General features: G+C 39.2%; 1 protein-coding gene across 1 annotated transcript in view; it reads left to right on the forward strand.

The window, feature by feature from the left end:
* The window catches only part of HHAT (hedgehog acyltransferase), a 230,799-nt gene extending 223,902 nt beyond the window's left edge, over positions 1–6,897 (forward strand). Inside the window, exon 12 of the mRNA XM_060754333.2 lies at positions 6,462–6,897. Within this exon, the coding sequence (XP_060610316.2) occupies positions 6,462–6,553 (92 nt within the window). The 3' untranslated portion in view covers positions 6,554–6,897. The remainder of the gene's footprint in view (positions 1–6,461) is intronic.
* The last annotated feature ends 14,269 nt before the right edge of the window (positions 6,898–21,166 follow it).

Consider the following 21,166-nt stretch of genomic DNA (forward strand, 5'->3'; position numbering starts at 1 on the left):
GAAGGATTCTCACCAATCCTTGTTTCCTCAAAAAGCCGATTTTTTCAAAATCCAGGGACAGAAAGTGAAGTGAAATCTTCTAAACAGGAGCGCATGTAGCAAAACAAACAGCACAGGGGGGGGGGGTTAACCCTTTCCTATGGTAGTAAAATGTTATATGTATATGTGGCTGGAGTTACACTTTTAAAATGTACCTTTCCAATTTACATGCAAATTCAACTTAAGAACAACTCTACAGAACCTATCTTGTTTGTAACTTGAGGACTGCCTGTATGTTCTTCCTCAACTTTCCCAGCAATGAATAAGTTGAGGAAGAACATACATGCAGTCCCCAAGTTACAAACAAGGTCCTGTAGTTTCTGTAGGTTTGTTCTTAAGTTGAATTTGCATGTATATCAGAACAGGTACATTTTAAGTGTTTTTCTAATATGCTCAAAGTACAGTAACCTCTGTTCAGTCATTCTGATTTCTGTGCTGTGCCGGCTGGTAGACGCCTTGAGTCCCTCTGCGAAGGTTGAGAAAGGACAGGATACAAATGTCCTAAATAAATAAACAAATAAATAAATAAATAAAGTTGCCAAGTGAGTAACAGGGCAGGGCTCATGTGCAAGCTCCATCTGATTCCCTCTCTGGTATAATTGTTGACGATGCAAGATAAACTCTAGCTTCTCATAAAAATGCGGAACCCATTCATTGACTTTGTGATGATCCATGGAATCTGTAGAACTCATTGATTTTAGTACCATTTTACATGTCATAGAAGGATGAAAATCAACAATAATGCACTTAAGACAGAAAGATGAAATACGTGTTCTTCAGATATTGTTGGATCTTAACTCCTGCCAACACTATGCAGCACAGCCAATGAGAACAGCTAACTGTAGTCTCATTCCAATAAGATTTAGTGGACTGTACATTTTTCATCATTAACCTAAAAATAAAATAAATCTAAAACAAGATAAGAGGAATCACAAGTCATGTTATTCTCTTTTAATACACCGCGGGGGTGCATCTGCATTGTAGAATGCATGCAGTTTGATACTACTTTAACTGCCAGTGTTGAGACTCAGCATTCTGGCTCAATGCTGTGCTACCATGGGAACTGTAGTTTTACAATATCATTAGCCTTCACAGTCAAAGAGTGATGGTGCTTCATCAAACTACAAATCCAGAATTCTATAATATTGAACCATGGCAGTTAAAGTGTGCTATACTGCATGGAATGCTACAGTGTATGTGCACTCTGTTGCAGAAAGTCAACATAATCTATTATGATTGCTGCTGTTTTTACTGTCTTTGTTGTTTACTGTCTGGAAACCGCTGTGAGTCGCCCTCGGGCTTGAGATACAGCGGTATACAAGAATAGTAAATAAATAAATAAATAAATAATCTAGTGGTTTGAATGGTGAACTATGACTCTGGAGACCAGGGTCTGAATTCTGGTTTGATCATGGAGAGAGTGTGACCATAGGGAAGTCACGCTCTCTCCATCTCAAATAAAAGCAAAGGCAAACTATGAATACATCTTGTCAAAAAACATTAATGCTATGATTACTTTAAGGTCACCATAAGCCAGAAACTATAAGAAGGCACAACAACGTGTTCTTGCAAGATCCTATAACTAACATTCCTTTATTTCTGTGTTTTGGATTTCACAGACACTTCGAGTTCTTTTGCCAGCTGTGGAATATGTTTTATGCCTCAAACCTTTTGGTCTTTTGATTTACCCATCTATGCCTCATTGTCCTCTTTGTAAGGCATGTTGGATACATATAATAATACCTACCACACTAATGAGATATTGTCAGTCAGAATGACAGTCAGGCATTTTTGTGATAATGAAAGGATTTGATGGCACATCCTTCACAACTAAATTAAATCTTATAGATTTTGTTCAAAAAATAGATGGGTTTAGATCCAAGGCCAATATTCTTTTCAAAATATTTTAACTACTACAGTCCACAGTCCACTTACCAGAATCAAAATTACTTTAAAAACATAGGCATGTGTGTCCTCGAAGCCGTAATAATTTCAGGCAGAATGAGTGGCATAGACTAGTTGCTAATGTACCCAGGGTAAAATTGAAAAGTTGAAAATAAAAATATATAGATCTGAGAAAGCAAGCAGAGAAGAGGAAGACAACATTCCAAATGGACAGACTCAATCAAAGAAGCCACAGCTCTGACTCTAGTTGAACTGCACAGGGTTGTTGATGATACATGACTTGGAACTTTCTCATTCATGGGGTTGCCATAAGTCAGTTAATACCAACAACAACTGACAGTTGGGAGTCTTTCCAAAAGCTACCACAACAGAGCTCTGTATGTACATACAAAATGCTTCTCACTAGCTAGTCATTTATAAATTATAAGAGAGCTCAGTTCATACAACTGGTAGTTAGAAGATTTAAATAGTACAGGATGAAGTCCTTTTGTTTAATTCTTAGAAGGTTAGAAGTCAAAATATACAGTTTTGGTCTAATGACAGAGCCATTGTAGTGTTGTAGCATTGATCTCAGACATAGAGGGTCCAGTCCAGATAGAGCTCCAGGTAACCTTGAATCAGTTATGCTCCTTGTTCCTAGCATGAGGTATATGCCTTACAAGGAAACAATTAGATTTTTAAGGGGGGCAACACAAGAATAAGTTTTTTAAATGATTTCTTAGTGATGTCTTCCTCAGTACTTCAACTGTACTTTTGTTCTTTTATTTTTCTCTTTCAGGGATGCCATGTTGTGCCTTTGATTAGGCTGTTCCAAAGAATTGGCCTTTAATACCTAAGTTCCAGCACTTTAGCATGGCCCTCCGCTCTATAATCCTGACATTATAAAGCCCAAGGACATTATTCTCCCATCCCTGCCACTGAATTTTGCACTTTCCTTTAGCTCTATCTAAGAATTTTGCACAAACTCAGAGCCCTCTGAACTCAGCACTTTTATTGCTCCCATGGTACTGTTTTCATGATGTTATGTTTTATTGTGATATGTTTCTATTTGGTTTGTTTTTGTTTTTGTTTTATTGCATTGCGCTTTAACTCTGTGCTCTCTGGGCTTGTCCCATTGTAAGCCACCCCGAGTCCTTTTGGGGAAAAGGAGGCGGGGTATAAAAATAAAGTTTATTATTTTATTTATTTATTTATTTGAAACACGACAAGATGAGTCCACAGCAGACACTCTGCTGGATGTTGAATTGGATCACACATCGGTCACTTCCCAAGTGTCTAGGACTGTGTGATGTATTGGTGAATAATGCCTGCAGATCCCAGTAAGGTGGCCTTCTGCAGCTGGCAGATGATAATTTTGTCAGTGCCGATTGTGTTTAAGTGCAGGCCAAGGTCTTTAGGCACTGCACCCAATGTGCCAAAAACCACTGGGACCTCCTTGACTGGCTTGTGCCAGTGTCTTTGCAGTTCAATGATGATGATGATGATGATGATGATGATGATGATGATGATGATGATTAAACTTGTTTAGATTAAGTTAATGGCTTTTTAGTAGTTCACTTTATAATAAGAATTATATGTCACCAGGGAAAGGGGGGTAGAGATGCTTAGGTGGGACATCACCAAAAAAGGATTGGGAACCACTCAAATAAACCATTTCAGCACTGAGCCTGGCAAATGGTGAAGCAAAGAAACCCCTTAAGCTCAGTATGTCTGATGCGACAACTCTTTATTATAGGAATATAATCTGTCTTTTACTGAACAGCCATAGAACACTTTAATGCAAGGCAAGTCTTGCTTAAGACAATCAGAGCAAGTGCTTATATATATTTGCTCCAAAGTTGCTGCAGTGCAGGAAAAGCCGGAGCTCTCATTAGAATGCCATTCGGCCATTGTTCATTCGTTGCCCACTGCATTCTAATGAGGGCCATGCTTCTTCCTCTGATCCCTGCATTTCCAGAATTAACTGCACAATAACTAGTGGTGTCTTCTTACAAAGAGACATCAGGGTGCTGTGTTAACAGAATAAGAGTATATAAAAAGCCTTGTCGGTGATTACTTGAATTTCATGGGGATGGGTAAGGAATTGATTTGTAGAGGAGTTAAATGTTTGAGATTTTGCTTTGCTTTTTCAGCAGCTGACTTGGGCTGCGAAGCGGAAATAGATTCCAAGTTTGCTTTTTATTAGTAGTTGCATTAACTTGCTTTTCTTTCAGTGATGGTAAAATACAGAGGTAAAATACAGAGGTCTGTCTGTCTATCATCTTTTTATAATAAATGAAACCTTTACCCCTTTTTTCACCCAATATCATCCATAATTCTTTTACTTTTGCTAATTAAAGTGTTATGTGGTTCTTAAACTTGACAGAAAGGCCAGAAGAAAGAGTGGGGCGGGGTGGGGTGGAGAGGGAATGTCACAGTCAGACCTGAATGATGTCATCAAAGGACATATGTCTTGGTGGCAACCTGTGTGTCAGGATGTCCTCTTCTCTATAATCAAATCATAAGAATGCACGAGCCATTCGTTTGCAGCAGTCATTTCAGGGATATTCCAGCCTTACTTTAAAGCACTTAGTCCTTGGGAATCCAGACAACCCTGGAGTGATGTTATATGTTAGAAAACCTTAGTGGAATGAAATTTGTTTCACTGTAGTTTGGGATCGTTGTTCTTTCTGAATCCTCTCATCTAGATAACAACTCTGAAGATGTTGTAAAGGAAATAGCACCCTGTTTTGCTTAAATTTATTTTGCCAAGACCAAAGAGAAAGTTTTATCAGATAAGAATGTCACTCTGTGCTTAACCTTTTTGGGTGTTGTAAAAGTTCTTCATTCAGAGAAAGATAAAAAAAGATTGGAATGGATTGAGGCTTTAGGGCAGCAGGTGCCTGGCAGATTGAGCTTAGATCAGTTCAATTACAGAAGTGGACCTAAGAACCCACCCTGTCATCTGATAGGATGCTGACATAAACCATTGGATGTGCTCCAAGCTCAGCATGGAAGGAATATTCATTCTTATTCATTCCCAGGTCAAAGGATGAGAGAAATCTCATTTGGGAGGACAGATCAACAAGACCCTGCACAATTATCTCCCAGAAATTACTCTGTGTAGAAAAAGACATGCAGTGGACACCTGCATGAGCATTGTGTAACTTTAGTGCTACATCCGGGGAGGCACTGCTCTCTCTCCCTCTGCCGTCTCAAACACAGTTGGTGGGGACGAGGGAGAGTGCCTTCTCAGTGGTGGCCCTCCGGCTCTGGAACTCCCTCGCTAAGGGGATCAGAAAGGCTCCTACTTTGTCCTCTTTCTGGAAACAACTAAAAACCTGGATGTTCCTTTTGATTAAGCAGTCCACTAGTAATTTTCCTGCCCCTCTTATTGTCCACCTTAGCACTTTTGATGACATTATCTCCAGCCCTGCCTACTTGTTTGTTGCACTTTCCTTGCGCTCCTTCAGAATATATTGCACTCACTGAATCTGTACCTCAACTACGTTTTTTCTCTCAGCCATATTGTTTTGATGTTTGTTTACAATTCTGATTGTTTTATATTTTATCTGATGTTTTTAATTGGTTGTGTTTTATCTGTAAATTTTGGGCTTGTCCCTTGTAAGCCGCCCGAGTCCCTTCGGGGAGATGGTTGACGGGGTATAAAAATAAAGTTGTTATTATTATTATTAGTACTACTACAACATAGTGGATTCTAGCCAGACCCCCAGACCCCATTTGTCGGTCCATTTTTGGTCAATCAAGAAATAACTACCTGATATTCCCAAGAGAGAGAGAGAGCAAGCAAAAACCCCTGTGCTGAATATTGCTCATGCAGAGGGGTGTCAGAATGTCAGGCAGCTTCTTCACATGCGCAGTGATCCCTGTGGCTGCTTAATAGTGTATGGAATTTAGGGGACATTACTGATTCCTATGTATTGCCTAAACTATAGGCTACATAGAGATCATGAATATGTAGCAGTTACTAGTGTGTAACTGTAGGCAACCACAGTGTTGTTTTTTTGCCTAAAATGTTTCCCGTGAGTTCATTTATTTATTTATGCCCTTTTTATCCCATCCATATCAGCCTGAAGGTGACACAGGGCGGCGTACAAGTCGGCACAATTAAATGCCATATATAAAAATACACACATTGGTAAAAAGCAAAAACATCACAATACATTTAAAAAACATAAAAGCAATCAACAGTAAAAATTATGAAAACTATGTCTTCTTTTGTTTTCTATGCAGAAAATAGTGTTTGCCCATGTGTTTTTCTGCACAGAATAATTCCTCTGCAAGTTTACAGGCCATTCAAATACAGGGAAAATATTGTGAAGAAATGCTGTTTTTTTCCAATAGCAGGGAGAAAATTTCTGTAAATATTTACCTCTGTATATGTGAATGAAGAGTTTGAGGATGTACACCCTTGCTCTAAGCATTTCAGTTTGGGTGCCATGGGGCAGCATGTATGCATTAACTCTTTTTGGATGAATCTGAGCCTAGCTAATCTCTCCCTATTCTCTCTTTCCTAGGTTGGCCCTGGGCAACACTTTCTGTTTTTGGATTCCTCTATTGCTACTCTCATGTTGGGATTGAATGGCAACACAGATCCTCCCAGGCTTAACAAGTATCTGAGTGAAGACCATCTGAACTTTTACCAAAGGAGACCAAATATTGTAGAGATATGAATTTTTCTCTTCAATACAATACTGTGCCAACATACCAATATAGCCTGTAGTGCCTGGTGGTGTATGGATTCCATATCAACATGCACTCATCAGAATGAGACAGACCTTTGAAACTCTAGAGGACATTTAACCTAAACCGAATTGCATAAATGTTGACTTCTCAAGATCCCATTGACTCAGTTGGTCTGCTGAAATTGGGATTGCATTTTTTTATTTACACCATTGTCATCTACAATGAATTTTGATCTTGTTTTATGAAATAGAAATACTTTTTAAAACATTTCTCTTGGGATACTATTTAAATTATAATAGTTATTTTAATTTGTATGTCTATCTATATGCAAGAGAAGACAATGCACATTTTAAAGGAAGCTTCTTAAAGCTATTGAAAATTTCAGCACTGATTTTATAATGCTCTGTATTCGGGTGGGGGGTCCATTCTCATATCATCCTGAAATATTTTGTTGCCTGAGAATAACAACTGGCAGTTTCATCAAACTTCCATGTTGGTGATGGAACTATTCTCCACCGTGCCTAAGAAAACCAAGATTATGGCAACAAGAATGATTGACAACTGGAAAATAGAGGGAGAAAATGTGGAGGCCGTGACAGACTTTGTATTTCTAGGTGCAAAGATTACTGCAGATGCAGACTGTGGCCAGGAAATCAGAAGACACTTACTTCTTGGGGGAGAGCAATGTCCAATCTCGATAAAATAGTAAAGAGTAGAGACATCACATTGGCAACAAAGATCTGCCTAGTCAAAGCCATGGTATTCCCTGTAGTCACCTACGGATGTGAGAGCTGGACCTTAGGGAAGGCTGAGCGAAGGAAGATCGATGCTTTTGAACTGTGGTGTTGGAGGAAAGTTCTGAGAGTGCCTTGGACTGCGAGAAGATCCAACCAGTCCATCCTCCGGGAAATAAAGCCCAACTGCTCATTGGAGGGAAGGATACTAGAGACAAAGTTGAAGTACTTTGGCCACATCATGAGGAGACAGCAAAGTCTAGAGAAGACAATTATGCTGGGAAAGTGGAAGGCAAAAGGAAGAGGGGCCGACCAAGGGCAAGATGGATGGATGGCATCCTTGAAGTGACTGGACTGACCTTGAAGGAGCTGGGGGTGGTGATGGCCGACAGGGAGCTCTGGCGTGGGCTGGTCCATGAGGTCACGAAGAGTCGGAGACGACTGAACGAATGAACAACAACAACAACCTAAGAACAGCAGTCTAGCTTGGGAAGCAGAAGGCAGGTCCAAGGTCCAGAAGGCAGGTTGATTGTCTATAAAGGAAAGATTTAAAAGAAGTGGGGGAAGACTTCTTGTGCCAGCTGGCTCATTCTGACCATGGTAGGGCCAGTTTTGATCCTAGGGCTAATTATCCTGAAATAGGAATATTTGGAGAGAGGGGAAGATGTTAGATACTTTGAAGAGAATGCTGTTGTTTATTCGTTCAGTCGCTTCTGACTCTTCGTGACCTCATGGACCAGCCCACGCCAGAGCTCCCTGTCGGCCGTCATCACCCCCAGCTCCTTCAGAGTCAAACCAGTCACTTCAAGGATAACATCCATCCATCTTGCCCTTGGTCAGCCCCTATTTCTTTTTCCTTCCATTTTCCCCAGCATCATTGTTATTGAAGAGTAAACGTTTTTTTTGCTACCCCCTTTTTCTTTTCTTGTCTTTTTTCCCCTCCACTTCCTCATATCCCTCTTTCCCTTTACCTATTTTTACCCTCCCCTCCCTTCTTCTTCCACTTTTCTTTTTTATTTCTCCTTCTACTACTACTCTTTTTTCTTTCATTTTCTACTCTTTTAAACTATTATGCATTATTGAAAACTAATAAAGAATATTTTTTTAAAAAGAAAAAAAGAAAAGAGTAAACGGTTTTTTTAAAACTTAATTTTTCTATCCCTGATTTCACATATGATTTTAGAAGGGAAAGGAGTTTTTGGATTCCGTTTCAAAAATATTTCTGATGGTCACACTTTTGTTGCATGTAGTAGAGAAACCATTAAGTGGCTGACTATCTATAGGTTTCCACCCCTCTGGGGTCATTAATTTGGAATAATATATCCAGGAGAGGATGAAATCAATAAGGACACTGTAAAGGAAAGGTTGAGAGAAAGGTTTGTGCCTGGCAAAGGAACAAATGAATCACAGATTAGCAAGAGACATGTCCAATAAATCATTTAAAGTGACTTTTTGTATACTCACACCTTTGTATCATCATGAAGGGAATACTGGATGGGATGCTATTAGAGATTTATCTCTGCAGGGATTAGAAGTGGGCAGTCCTATAACATCCATCTTCAATAAAGGGTTGTGATGCACATTGGTTCTGCAGTGTGTTGGTCTCATCATGCACTGGAATACTGATGAGAAAGTGACAGTGCATATTGGCAGTGCCCAATATTTTCTTAATTGTGATACAAAAGTGTCATTGTACGAAAATTCACATGGCTGTGTCCTGTTACTCATCTCTACAATTCACTAGCATGGTTTCTTAGTGCCTCTGCTACAAAGCAAAATTACTCAACATACTTTGTGATGGAGGATTCAAGCCATTCATTTTGATCATCTGCTATAAACACCAGTTTGAAAGCAAGCCCATTTATCCCTTGTAGCAGGTGTGCCATCTGTCCGTCTGATGTTCTGCCATGGAGCAAAATGACAGGATCTTGGCCCAAAAAGTAGACGGATGGGTTTCACAACTAGTCTACTGCTTCTTTTGTAACAATCCTGGAAATCCACCAAGTTGCGGATTTGGAAAAGGCTTTTTTGTTGTTGAGAACTGGACTGAACCTCTGGCCTGTGTCATCTCTCCATCTGGGTATAGTATATACATCCAGATATTTGAGTGGCAGTCTCTTTCCACAAACAGCAAAAATACTTTGGAAATTCATAGAGTTGATTCATCAAACCTGCATCACATAAAGAAGAGATTATCATCATAGCAGGTTGAATACACAAAGGATCTCACTACCTCTGAGTATGCTTGCCATAGATGCAGGCGAAACGTCAGGAGAAATGCCTCTAGAATATGGCCCTATAGCCCGAAAAAACCCACAAGAACCTAGTGATTCCAGCCATGAAAGCCTTCGACAATACACAAAGGATCATTTATCTATGGATGGCAGAAATGTATTGTCGAAGGCTTTCATGGCTGGAATCACTGGGTTGTTGTATGTTTTTCGGGCTATATGGCCATGTTCCAGAAGCATTCTCTCCTGATGGTTCACCTGCATCTATGGCAGGTATCCTCAGAGGTTGTGAGGTCTGCTCGAAACTAGGACAATTGGGTTTAAGTATCTGTGGGATGTCCAGGGTGGGAGAAAGAACTCTTGTACGTTGGAGCTAGGTGTGAATGTTTAATTGGCCAACTTGATTAGCATTTGATGGCCTGACAGTTTTTAGGTGTGGCTTGTTAATGCCTGAGGGAATCCTTTGTTGAGGGGTGATTAGCAGTCCCGGACTGTTTCTTTTCTGGAGTTCCCATGTGTTTGAGTGTTGTTCTTTATTTGCTGATATAGTCTTAGTGTTTTTTAAAATACTGGTAGCCAAATTTTATTTGTTTTCATGGTTTCTTCCTTTCTGTTGAAATTGCCCACATACTTGTGGAATTCAGTGGCTTCTCTGTGTACCCTAACATGCAGAAATGTTACATCACCAGACTTGGTTTGGTTCCAGAACCCTTCAAAAATCAAGTATTTTTATGTGTTATGATGTAGTAAAATTGTGATCTTATATAAAATGACAAAGTCAAGGTTTGCTTTTTTCTTTACTTTTAAATCTTTTTAAGCTGTGAATGGTTGAACCCATGGATGCATCACCTGTGAATAAAGAGGAAGAATTGAATCAAGAGAAGCAGTTGAAGCAGGACTCCTGCCTGTTTTCAATGCACACTGTAACAAAAAGATAATTACAGATGTCATTTCTGAGTCCCCTGATTTGCAGCACCATGGAAACCTTCGGTAGGGTTAAGGAGAGTGACATTGTTAGACATAGCAATATCTGCTCTATAATTCTAGTTACATCTGACCATACAGAATTTCAGTGAACATTTTTCACAATGCTTTGAGAGCCCCAATATGTATGGCTATCTGTCGCAAATTATATTTGTTTCCATGTGAAATGTAGGCATGTAGAATGGGTAAATCCATTAAAAATATGGTTGAGAAAATGTTGCATGCATCTCTACATCCCACTATTTTTGGTGCAAATGTGAACATGTCTAGCAATTCTGTAACTTTATTCTTTGCACAGATTTTTTTAATGTTTACTAACAGCACTGCCCAAAGAAGTCCAAAGAAGGGAGGTATGAAAAAATACAGCAGTTGGTAGTGCTAGAACTAGAATAGAGATATGGAAGAGACCCACAAATACTTACATTTGTGAGTGAATTAGAAGAATCTGTTCACCTAGCTTCCATGCTTAAATAAGAGGTAACTGAAAAAATAAGGGTATCATTTTCCATTAGAATTATCCCCCCCCCCAAAAAAAATATCCAAATCATTATACCACAGAGTTTCTGAGTGAGGTTTTTCCTAAATACATTGGCTTCATTCTGTATGTAGGAGCCCCCAGTGGTGCAGTGGGTTAAATCCTTGTCCCGGCAGGACTGAAGACTGACAGGTTGGAGGTTCAAATCTGGGGAGAGCATTGATGAGCTCCTTTTGTCAGCTCCAGCTCCCCATTCAGGGAAATGAGAGAAGGCTCCCACAAGGATGGTAAAACATCAAAATATCCGGGCACCCCCTGGGCAGCACCCTTGCAGATGGCCAATTCTCTCATGCCAGAAGTGACTTAGTTTCTCAAGTCACTCCTGACACACACAAAATATCTGTATGTAGGACTAGGTGTCAAGGTCCCAACAAAACATTCTATCCTGCAGTAGCTTAAAGTATTCCTGAAGAGGAACTGAATTGTCTCCATATGCTAGTATGAGACAAAGACCAATTTCTAAACATTGTATTGATATAATTAGTCTAATTGGTGTCTTCTTTAATTCTGCCTTGATTACAGATGGTGCACCAAACTTTGCTCCCCTATCAGTTTAAGATCAGAGAATTCAAAGCTGCTTAGTTTGACTAATCTGCTTAAAATAGGTCAAAAGGAAAAAGAGCTAGCCTTTTCATTAAAAAAATCCAGACAGTCATAACAAAAGCATTATAACATTCCTTACCCGGTATAATATATCCCTTGAAATATGTCCTGTATGTCAACTTTTTATTGTGCATTTTCCCTAGAATTTCTGGAAATGCTTTACACAAACTTTCTGGCAATAAATTGAAATGGTTTGAATAAGCTTAATTTTTGTATTTAAATGAACCAGGGATGGGCTAGTACTGGAAGATTAGACTCCAAATTCCCACTCATCCATGAGGCTTATGAATTGATCTTCTTTATTCTAGTTTCATCTTCACCTGCAGTCAACATGAACAAAAAATAAATAAAAAATAGATAGATGATAGAATGTAGAATCATAGAGTTGGGAAAGACCTCAAATCCAACCCCTCCCATACAGAAACATCATCAAAGCACTTCTAACAACTCACCATCCAGCCTCTGTTTAAAAACCTCAAAGGAAGGAGATTCCACCAGATCCCAAAGCAACTATGTCCCTTCTTACTGTCAGGAAGTTCTTCCTAATGTTAGGTGGAAGCTCTTTTCCTGCAATTTTAAACAATTGCTCCATGTCCTAGTCCTTAAGGCAGCAGAAAAACAAGCTTTCTCCCTCCTCAATATGGTATCCTTTCAAATGTTTAAACACAACTATATTATCACCTCTTAAACTTCCCTTCTCCATGCTAAACATACCTAGCTCACTAAACCACTTCTCATAGGGCTTAGCTATCATTTTGGGCAGGCTTCTCTTCTTTTGTTGTTGCCGTCATGTCAATATAGAGGAGTCGCAGGAAGTTCACAAATTTATCAAAGCATCTGATTTTCAAGAGAATGGCCCAGAGAGCATTATGATTTGTGTAATAATACAGTATTCCAGGTGAGGTCTGACCAAAGCAAAATAGAGTGGGTTTATAACTTCCATCGATCTAGACACTATAATCCTATTTATGCAGCCCAGAGTTCCATTGGCTTTTTAAGCTGCCATGTCAACACTGTTAATTCATGATAGATGATGGATGGATGGGAAGGCACAGTGCTATCACTGTCTTAGAGACAAAGTGCTGGTCTTGGCCTATAAAGCCCTATATGGTTCTGGCCCAGCTTACTTGTCCGAACGTATCTCCCTCTACGTCCCACCTCGGAGTTTAAGATCATCTGTGAGGCCCTGCTCTCAGTCCCACCTTCGTTGCAAACACGTTTGGCGAGGACGAGAGATGGAGCCTTCTCGGTGGTGGTGGCCCCCACTTGTGGAACACGCTCCCCAGTGAAGTTAGGTCAGCTGCATCCCTCCTTTCATTTAGGAAGAAGCTCAAGTCATGGTTCTGGGACCAGGCATTCGGGCAGCAGGGTCAATAGTAATTGCAATTTTTACGTGAACTGACAATGGACAGGCTCTGGATTAGGTTTTTAGACTCTGAATTGAATATGGCTATGCAGCTGACAACAATGTTTTTAAATGGACTTTTAACCTAATGTTTTTGCTTAATGTGTGATTTTGTGTTATACTATGTTTTGTATGTGTTGGTATCGAATTGTTACCAGTGTAAGCCATTCTGAGTCCCAGTCCCGTCCCGTCCCCCTCCCGCAAGGGTTGAGAAGGATGGGGTACAAATGTTTGAAATAAATAAATAAATAGAGACATGCATCTTATTTAGTTTGATCACCTGAGAGTCTTGGATTCCAAAGTTAACATCCAAATAGGTAGAAAAGAAGGATCGATAAAGACAACAGTAAGAAACTCTTCACAGGTTTTTCATATTAATGCAGGGCATCAATAGCTAGAATTCTCGTGATGTCATATATATCCGGAAACACCCCTAAACATGCAGTTGTGCCATTTGACTGTTTTGCAATGGATATATTTACTAATTAATGGTTGCATAAGCAGACTCCCACAAGTTTACATGGATCTAAATCCTGTTGTTACTCTTGATGTGTATATAACCATTGCATCAAGTGGACTTACCTAAGTGTTGAATCTGTATTCCGCAATAGAATCAATGGGTCTGCTTTAGTTGGGACTCGCCAACAGGATTTCCGCCATGCATTTGTATTATTGGCTAGTGCACAACTGTTATTACTTGCAGAAGCAGCTAAGAGAAGCATTCACACTTGAAGACATATAGTGCAGAACATTAGTACTTAGCAAAGCAGTCAAAACACCATATAATTACCTGAGTGTAGATTTACAAGTTGGATTGTAAATCCCAAATTGGTTGCCTCTTTTTCTGATGGTTTTCAAAAATTAATTAAATAACTAAATATACTGTGCATATGTGTGAAGAATGGAGCAGAAAAACAGTAAAACCAAGGAACCCCCCTCTCAACACTACCGCCACCTGCTCCAGATGGACATTGTATAGCTCTTCTTTTTTTATTAATCTTGGGTCTATACATTTGCACTCTGTCATTTTATTTTGCTTTAAGATTTCACCCAAAATGTTCCTCACAAATTCCGTCAACACTTCAAAGTGAAATGGCATTAGCCCAGCGCTAATTTACGATGAATTTGGAAGAAGACTGAGAAAGGAGTTAAACAGAGTTTGTTAAAGTTTTATTGAGTTCATCCACAGACCAGATCAAAAAGAGAGAGAAATAAAATACTTTAAAAACATAAGACAGCATTTTATATTTGATCTTGGAACATTTGGGGAATATATATCAGAATAAATTTAGACTCTCAAAACTAAGAACTTGGACCAGGATTAACTGAGATGAATTCTAAACATCATATTTCCTTCTGTCTGGAAATTTCTGTTGCAAAGGAAGATATCCTTCAAGACACATATTGATTAATTCTGTGTAATAGAGTTGTATTTCTCTTCCCAGTACCTCGTTTTCTTTAGAAAGAGATCTGACTAGTATTCTAAAGAGACGTTCTTTTTAAAAAATGTTAAGTAATATTGCTGGACAATTCCTTTTAGACTCTAATGCACCCAATCTTCCCAGATGACCTAACAAGAGGTAAAACAAAAATCCCCAACAGGATTGCAACTCTCCCCCCCCCCTTTTTTTTTTCTTTTTTTTTTCTTTTTTTTCTTTTTGGCTACAACTCCTACAGTTCCAGTCACAGGTTTATTTTATTTTAGGTAAAGTTAAAGGTTTCCCCTGACATTAAGTCTAGTCGTGTCTGACTCTGCGGGGTGGTGCTCATCTCTATTTCTAAGCCGAAGAGCCGGTGTTATGTGTAGACACCTCCAAGATCACATGGCCAGCATGATTGTATGGAGCGTCATTACCTTCCTGCCAAGGTGATACCTATTATTCTACTCATATTTGCATGTTTTCAAACTGCTAGGTTGGCAGAAGCTGGGCCTGACAGCAGAAGCTCAATCTGCTCTCTGGATTCGAACTGACAACCTTTCAGTCAGCAAGCTCAGCAATTTAATTCATTTCATTTATTTTGCTTTTGCCTAATTATACCCATTATTTAGTTGTCCCATGTACCAAGAAATTCTGGAATTCCCAGCATACCGACTTGCAAAATATGGAATATTTATGGAGTGCTGGGAGGAAAGTTGGATTATAAATTATTAAATCAAATTAAAATTACATGTCTTTTAATGAGCATCGAGAAATTTCCTTTTGACTTTATATTTGTATCTGACAAGGTTCATGCTTCAATCAGCCCAGGTAAATGACCCACCCTTTTCATTTTCATTTTTAGATGAGATTTGGATCTGGTATCAAACAGGACACAAAACCAAAAAATAGCATGAAAGCAGACCTTCTTTGCTGTTACCATTGTGAATCTTGCACAATTCATTGCTGTAATTCTATCCTATCGAGTGAGCCAGGCACTTCTTAATAACTTAAATCAAGAGACACTTGCTGGAACACCTCAGCAAGCAAGAGTCCAAAAGTGGCAGGCTAAAACCTAGAACCTCAATCAATGGCTGAGAGACTCCCTCCTGGGCAGACAGAACACAGGGTGATTTGGAAGGCTCTGAACAGACTGCGCTCTGGCACCATGAGATGCAGAGCCAACCTTAAGAAATTGCGCTACAAAGTGGAATCCACGACATGCGAGTGTGGAGAAGAGCAAACCACAGACCGCGTATTACAATGCAGTCTGAGCCCTGCCACATGCACAATGGAGGACCTTATAGCAACACCAGAGGCACTCCAAGTGGCCAGCTACTGGTCAAAGGACATTTAATAGAATGCCAAGTTTGCAAACCTTGTGGGTTTTTTTAAAAAAAAAATAGAATACAACTGTTAAATAAATAGCAAAACACCTGGTTTGGTTCCAGGATCCCCTGTAAAAACCTCAAACTGTGGATGCTCAGCCCATTATATACAATGGTGTAATAAACTATATTCAAAAATTAAGATTTGTTTTCTGGGATTTTTAAAAAATTCAATCCATGGATGGTTGAATCCCTGGATGCAGAGTTTGTAGATATGGAGGGCTGACTGTGCATGTCCTTTATTTAATGATCAGATACTACAGAATCTTGAAGTAAGCATTGACTACACCTAGAAGTGTATAATTTTGTAAAATATTATGGCATCTAGTCTTCATATAGTGATGCTATATTTCCTTTAAAAACAAACATTTTAAAAACACATAGAGAGAAGAAAGGTAGCCTTTCACGTTTGCCTCCTGCAACCATTCCTCTGTGGAATTGCGTCAAGATCAGGATTGAATCAAGGTGTTTGACAAGACAAGTCCTCAACTGAACACAGTGATGAGTCACTTACAACTAGAGCGTATTACTATTGGATTGTCATAACGGTTGTGCTCCCTCCCTTGCAGCAGGACATGACAGCTCCAAGCATGGTATCTTTTCACAAGGATGTCACTTCGAGGCAGCGAGAGAAAAGAAACAAGAAAAGATACAGCACCGCCCAGACACTCTGATTCATATACTTCCGGCTCCCAATATATTCAAGGTGGTTCATGTTTATGTGTTTGTATATTGTAATCCTCCACTTGCACTTTGATGATTAGCTAATATGTTTATGCTTTTAACAGTTTGTTAGGACAAGAATCCTATTTGGCTTGTTTCATTGATAAGAACCTTACTAAACTTGCAGATGTCTTCATAAACGCACACAAAGTATAATGATATTTGGTTCAAATCCTCTTCAGGTATTGCACCAGGGAAAGTCTGGGTTGGGTTAGCATTTTAGACAAATGCCAATGCCCTAAAGGCACCAGATCTTGTCTAACCTTGGAAGCTAAGCAAGGTCAACCCTGGTTAGTACTAAGATGGGAGACATTCTTTGACTATCAAGTGCTGTAGACTTTGTTTCATAGGAAGGAAATGGCAAAAGCACCTCTGAGTATTCCTTGCCTATGAAAGTCTGGTGAAATTTGCCATAAGTAGACAAGCAACCTCCACAAGGTACACAAGCATTTACTTTTTGTTTACAGCACAGTGGTCAGCTATACATGAAGGTTGACCTGTTGACATAATGGCTGAGGTCAGTTTACAAGCACAGCTTCACCTCCCCGTGACCAAGAACAGCCTCTAGAATGACCAAAATGGCCACTGCACTTAACATAGGTGCAGAGATTATATTTGGAAAGAAGAACTGCCCATGTAGCTTGACTGAAAAATTTCTTAATGTAATTTCAATGTAGTCAAATTTAAATGTACAGTGTCTGTGTGTGTGTGTGTATGCTAGGATAGTCTTCCCTCTGTATTCATGGATTCAACCAACCATGGCTAATAACTATTCAAGAAAAAAATCCCAGAAAATACACTTTGATTTTGCCAAGCACCATGCCTCTTTCCATTTCACAGTTACTCAGATTCCTGCTAGCATCTGAGTTGTTTGTCATTTGATATGAGGGATGCCATGTTACTATGCTGTTGTATGTAATGGGACTTGAGTATCCATAGATCTTGGTATCCATGAGGAAGGGACAAATTCTAGCAGGGACTGCTATATTTAAGTTGGTCATAACTAGCATTCTACTGAATTTAGTTGGATCACTCTGAATATTGTTAACTCAGGACTCCCACATTCGAATCTTGCAGTGTGTCTTTGTCCTGAATGACATTCAGCATTAAGAGCTTCTTTCTTTAAAAAGCCTTTATTCAGTGGTGTGACCAATACAAGATTTGTAATGATGTTTCTGTAACTTCAGTGAATCATTGTAATGGCAGCCTGCCAAGAAATTAAAGTCCATAGAACAACATCCATACTATTATTACTTGGCTTGTGACCCGTGAAGTTCAAATTATATTGATAATTTCTTCAGAGGTTTGTCTGCTTTAGGAAAATTTAATAATACAAACGTTTATGGCCCAGAAAGGTATTTGATAAGCCCAATGTATATGCTTTGGTCGTGAAATGTGAACAAATCAAACAAATTACTTGTTGGAACATAATTCAAAGATCAAAGGTTATTACTGGACCAGGAGATTAAGATTTTTTTTTCTCCTCAGAAATAGGTCATTTCCTTCAGACTGCCTACTTACATTTCTTGCAGAAGTTTTGGTTGGTTATAGACTTATTCATACCTAAAGTAAATCCACTGAAAACCATGGCAACTTGGTAATTTCTTCCAGGATACCCTACAAGTAGGGAATCTTCTCCAAGTTGTTTGACTACATTTCTGCTAATATTTAGAGTTGGATAAAGATTTAGTCATGTCTAAAGTCCAAACTTAAGTAATGCCTGAAGGAACAGAGGTGTAATTTAGGAATTCACCTGAACCCATAATCCAAATTGACTCTTTGTGTTCCTACATCTACCTTAGAGTTATGTGTTCTCTGTTGTCCTGGTAACTATTAAGCTTCCAATAAGGGGCTTCCAAACGCTGTATGGCACCAACTCAAAATAATTTATGCTGGCAGCAGTATACATTCATTGGAATTCAAGATGCTGAAGATATTAAAGCCTTAAAAAACCTTGGACCTAAATACTCACTTTTCCCTATATATGCCTACTTTTCTTCTTTTTCACCTTGTGTTCCTATAGTACAAGATGGCATATAAGTATTTTAATGAATTAATAAAAGAATTAATTTATGTCTGGGTCCGATCAATCATTTGTTTTATCATAATCCTATGTTTTCTATATGTAACTTATGCTTTCTGGTTCGAATGAACATAATACTCCTCCCTACTTTGTGGGTGTTGTGCTCTGCTCCTTTGGATTCTACTTGACCAACAAATGATTGAGATTTTTAACCAGTTAGAGTAATATGCAATGACTTCTTTCCAACAATTAAGCCCTACTGTTAAAGAACTGAATAAGAGTAAACACATGTATTGAGGCAAAGTCTATGTATCTTCTTCATTCTGGAGAGAGAGCATCAACTGACCTTGTAGGGCTCCAGAAATACATTATAGAGTGACCTAGCTGGGGCTGCCTTGGTGAATGGTAATTGCTATTGTAGGCATTAGGCTTCTCCTGTCTAAATGTATAGCTGCCATTTACCCATCTTGAGAAATAAAGTTCAGCACTTTGGGATCCAAAATGCTGACCCCTGATGTTAGCTGTCCCCAACTTATTTTTATACCAGGTTTGTCCTCCTTCTTCATATGCTCCTGTGTACTGTGATACCACTTGCAACCATGTGGGTAGAAGATTCATGCAATCCTGATGGCCAGCTAACTACACCAGGGTAGGTAGCATCAAAGCAACAGGGGTCAATTGGGTTCAGTATGGGTTCATGGAGAAGGAGCAGCAGCAAACACATTGATTTTGAGAGAAAGCTGCCCTCTTGGGTCATGAGCTGCTTTGGAATTAGCAGGGCACTTTTCCCTGGCAATTGAAATAGATTTTGCTTTTATTCCTCACACTACAATTGCTTTATATCACTGTGTTTTTGGAGTCATCATGGAGAATGAATACACTAGAATCCAAACACTATCTACTATGCTTTCCTTTCCCCACATGACCAAGGCAGTTGTAACTAAAGGAGCCCATATATATGCGTGTGTGTGTGAATTGTTTTTAGCCTTACTTTATAGTAATTGTTAGCTGCCTTGACTCCCTGTGTTGAGAGAAAGGTAGAATAAAAATAAATAAGCAAGTAAATAACAAATATGTACCATCTAACAATGTAAGATTCACAGGCAAAGGATTATTGTTGCTTCCACCGCTGTGCATAGTTCTGTCAAGGTTGTGAGCCTGTCAGGACTAGTCTCCGCAGCTGTGGAACAGTCTTCCTTTGGACCTCCAGCTGGAGGAGAATCTCACCTGTTTCTGTAAGAGGCTGAAGATCTTCCTGTTTGATTCACGAGATTAAGATGCTGAGTTGCACCTGAGGTTGTCATGATGGGTTATTGGGGAATTTACCTCCAACCTCCCATTATCCATTACACAGAGAGAGAAAGTTTTGCTTTATTCTTTTTGTCTTTGATTGTATATGTTTGAAGTTCTACCCTTTGATGGAAATGGTGTTATAAATCAATAAATCAATAGGTTGTTGTGAGTTTTCTGAGCTGTATGGCCATTTCCAGAAGCATTCTCTCCTGACGCTTCGCCTGCATCTATGGCAGGCCTCCTCAGAGGTTGTGAGGTCTGCTGGACACTAGGAAAATGGGGTTTATCCATATATCTGTGGAATGTTCAGGGTGAGAAAAAGAACTTGTCTGTTTGAGGTAGGTGTGAATGTTTAAATTGGCCACCTTGATTAGCATTTAATGGCCTAGCAGTTTCAAGGCATAGCTTCTTGCTGCCTGGGGGAATCCTTTGTTGGGAGGTGATTAGCTGGCCCTTGTCTGGAATTCCTCTGGTTTTGATTGTTGTTTTTTTATTTATTGTTATGATTTTAGAGGGGTTTTTTGTATTACTGGTACCAGATTTTGTTCATTTTCATGGTTTCTTCCTTTCTGTTGGAATTGTCCACATGCTTGTGTATTTCAATGGCTTCTCTGTGTAGTCTGACATGGTAGTTGTTAGAGTGGTCCAGCATTTCTGTGTTCTATGGCAGGTTGTCTGCCATGGATGCAGGTGAAACGTCAGGAGAGAATGCTTCTGGAACATGACCATACAGCCTGGAAAACTCACAACTGAGTGATTCCAACCATGAAAGCCTTCAACAATACGATAAATCAATAAATGTTTTGTTAGGGTAGCTATTTTCTGTACAGTATGCTTTTTGCTCCCATCTGCAGGGGATATATTTCACGATTTCTCATGGATATGTGAAACTGTGAATGACATGCTATATTTTGAGCATGATTTAGAATCACTCTGGAAGACCTGGAAGACAAACACTTCTGGGAGGGAATATTTTCAGAGAGTGAGTAAGTGAAAGTATGGGTATCAAGTCTGTGGATAAAGGGCTGTATTCCATAATATTGAAATCCAGAGCCTTTGCTACTTAGAAATTATAGATGCCAATTAGAAATACCCCTTTAAAGTAGAAAGGAAAAACTAAAGATGGTGAGTAACCCTGTTATTTTCAGATATAACTCAGGCAACCATTTGAAAAGAAACATGAAATCACAGACATTTGC

This window comes from Anolis sagrei, chromosome 1, assembly GCF_037176765.1.
Source record: "Anolis sagrei isolate rAnoSag1 chromosome 1, rAnoSag1.mat, whole genome shotgun sequence".
NCBI classification, from domain to species: Eukaryota; Metazoa; Chordata; class Lepidosauria; order Squamata; family Dactyloidae; genus Anolis; species Anolis sagrei.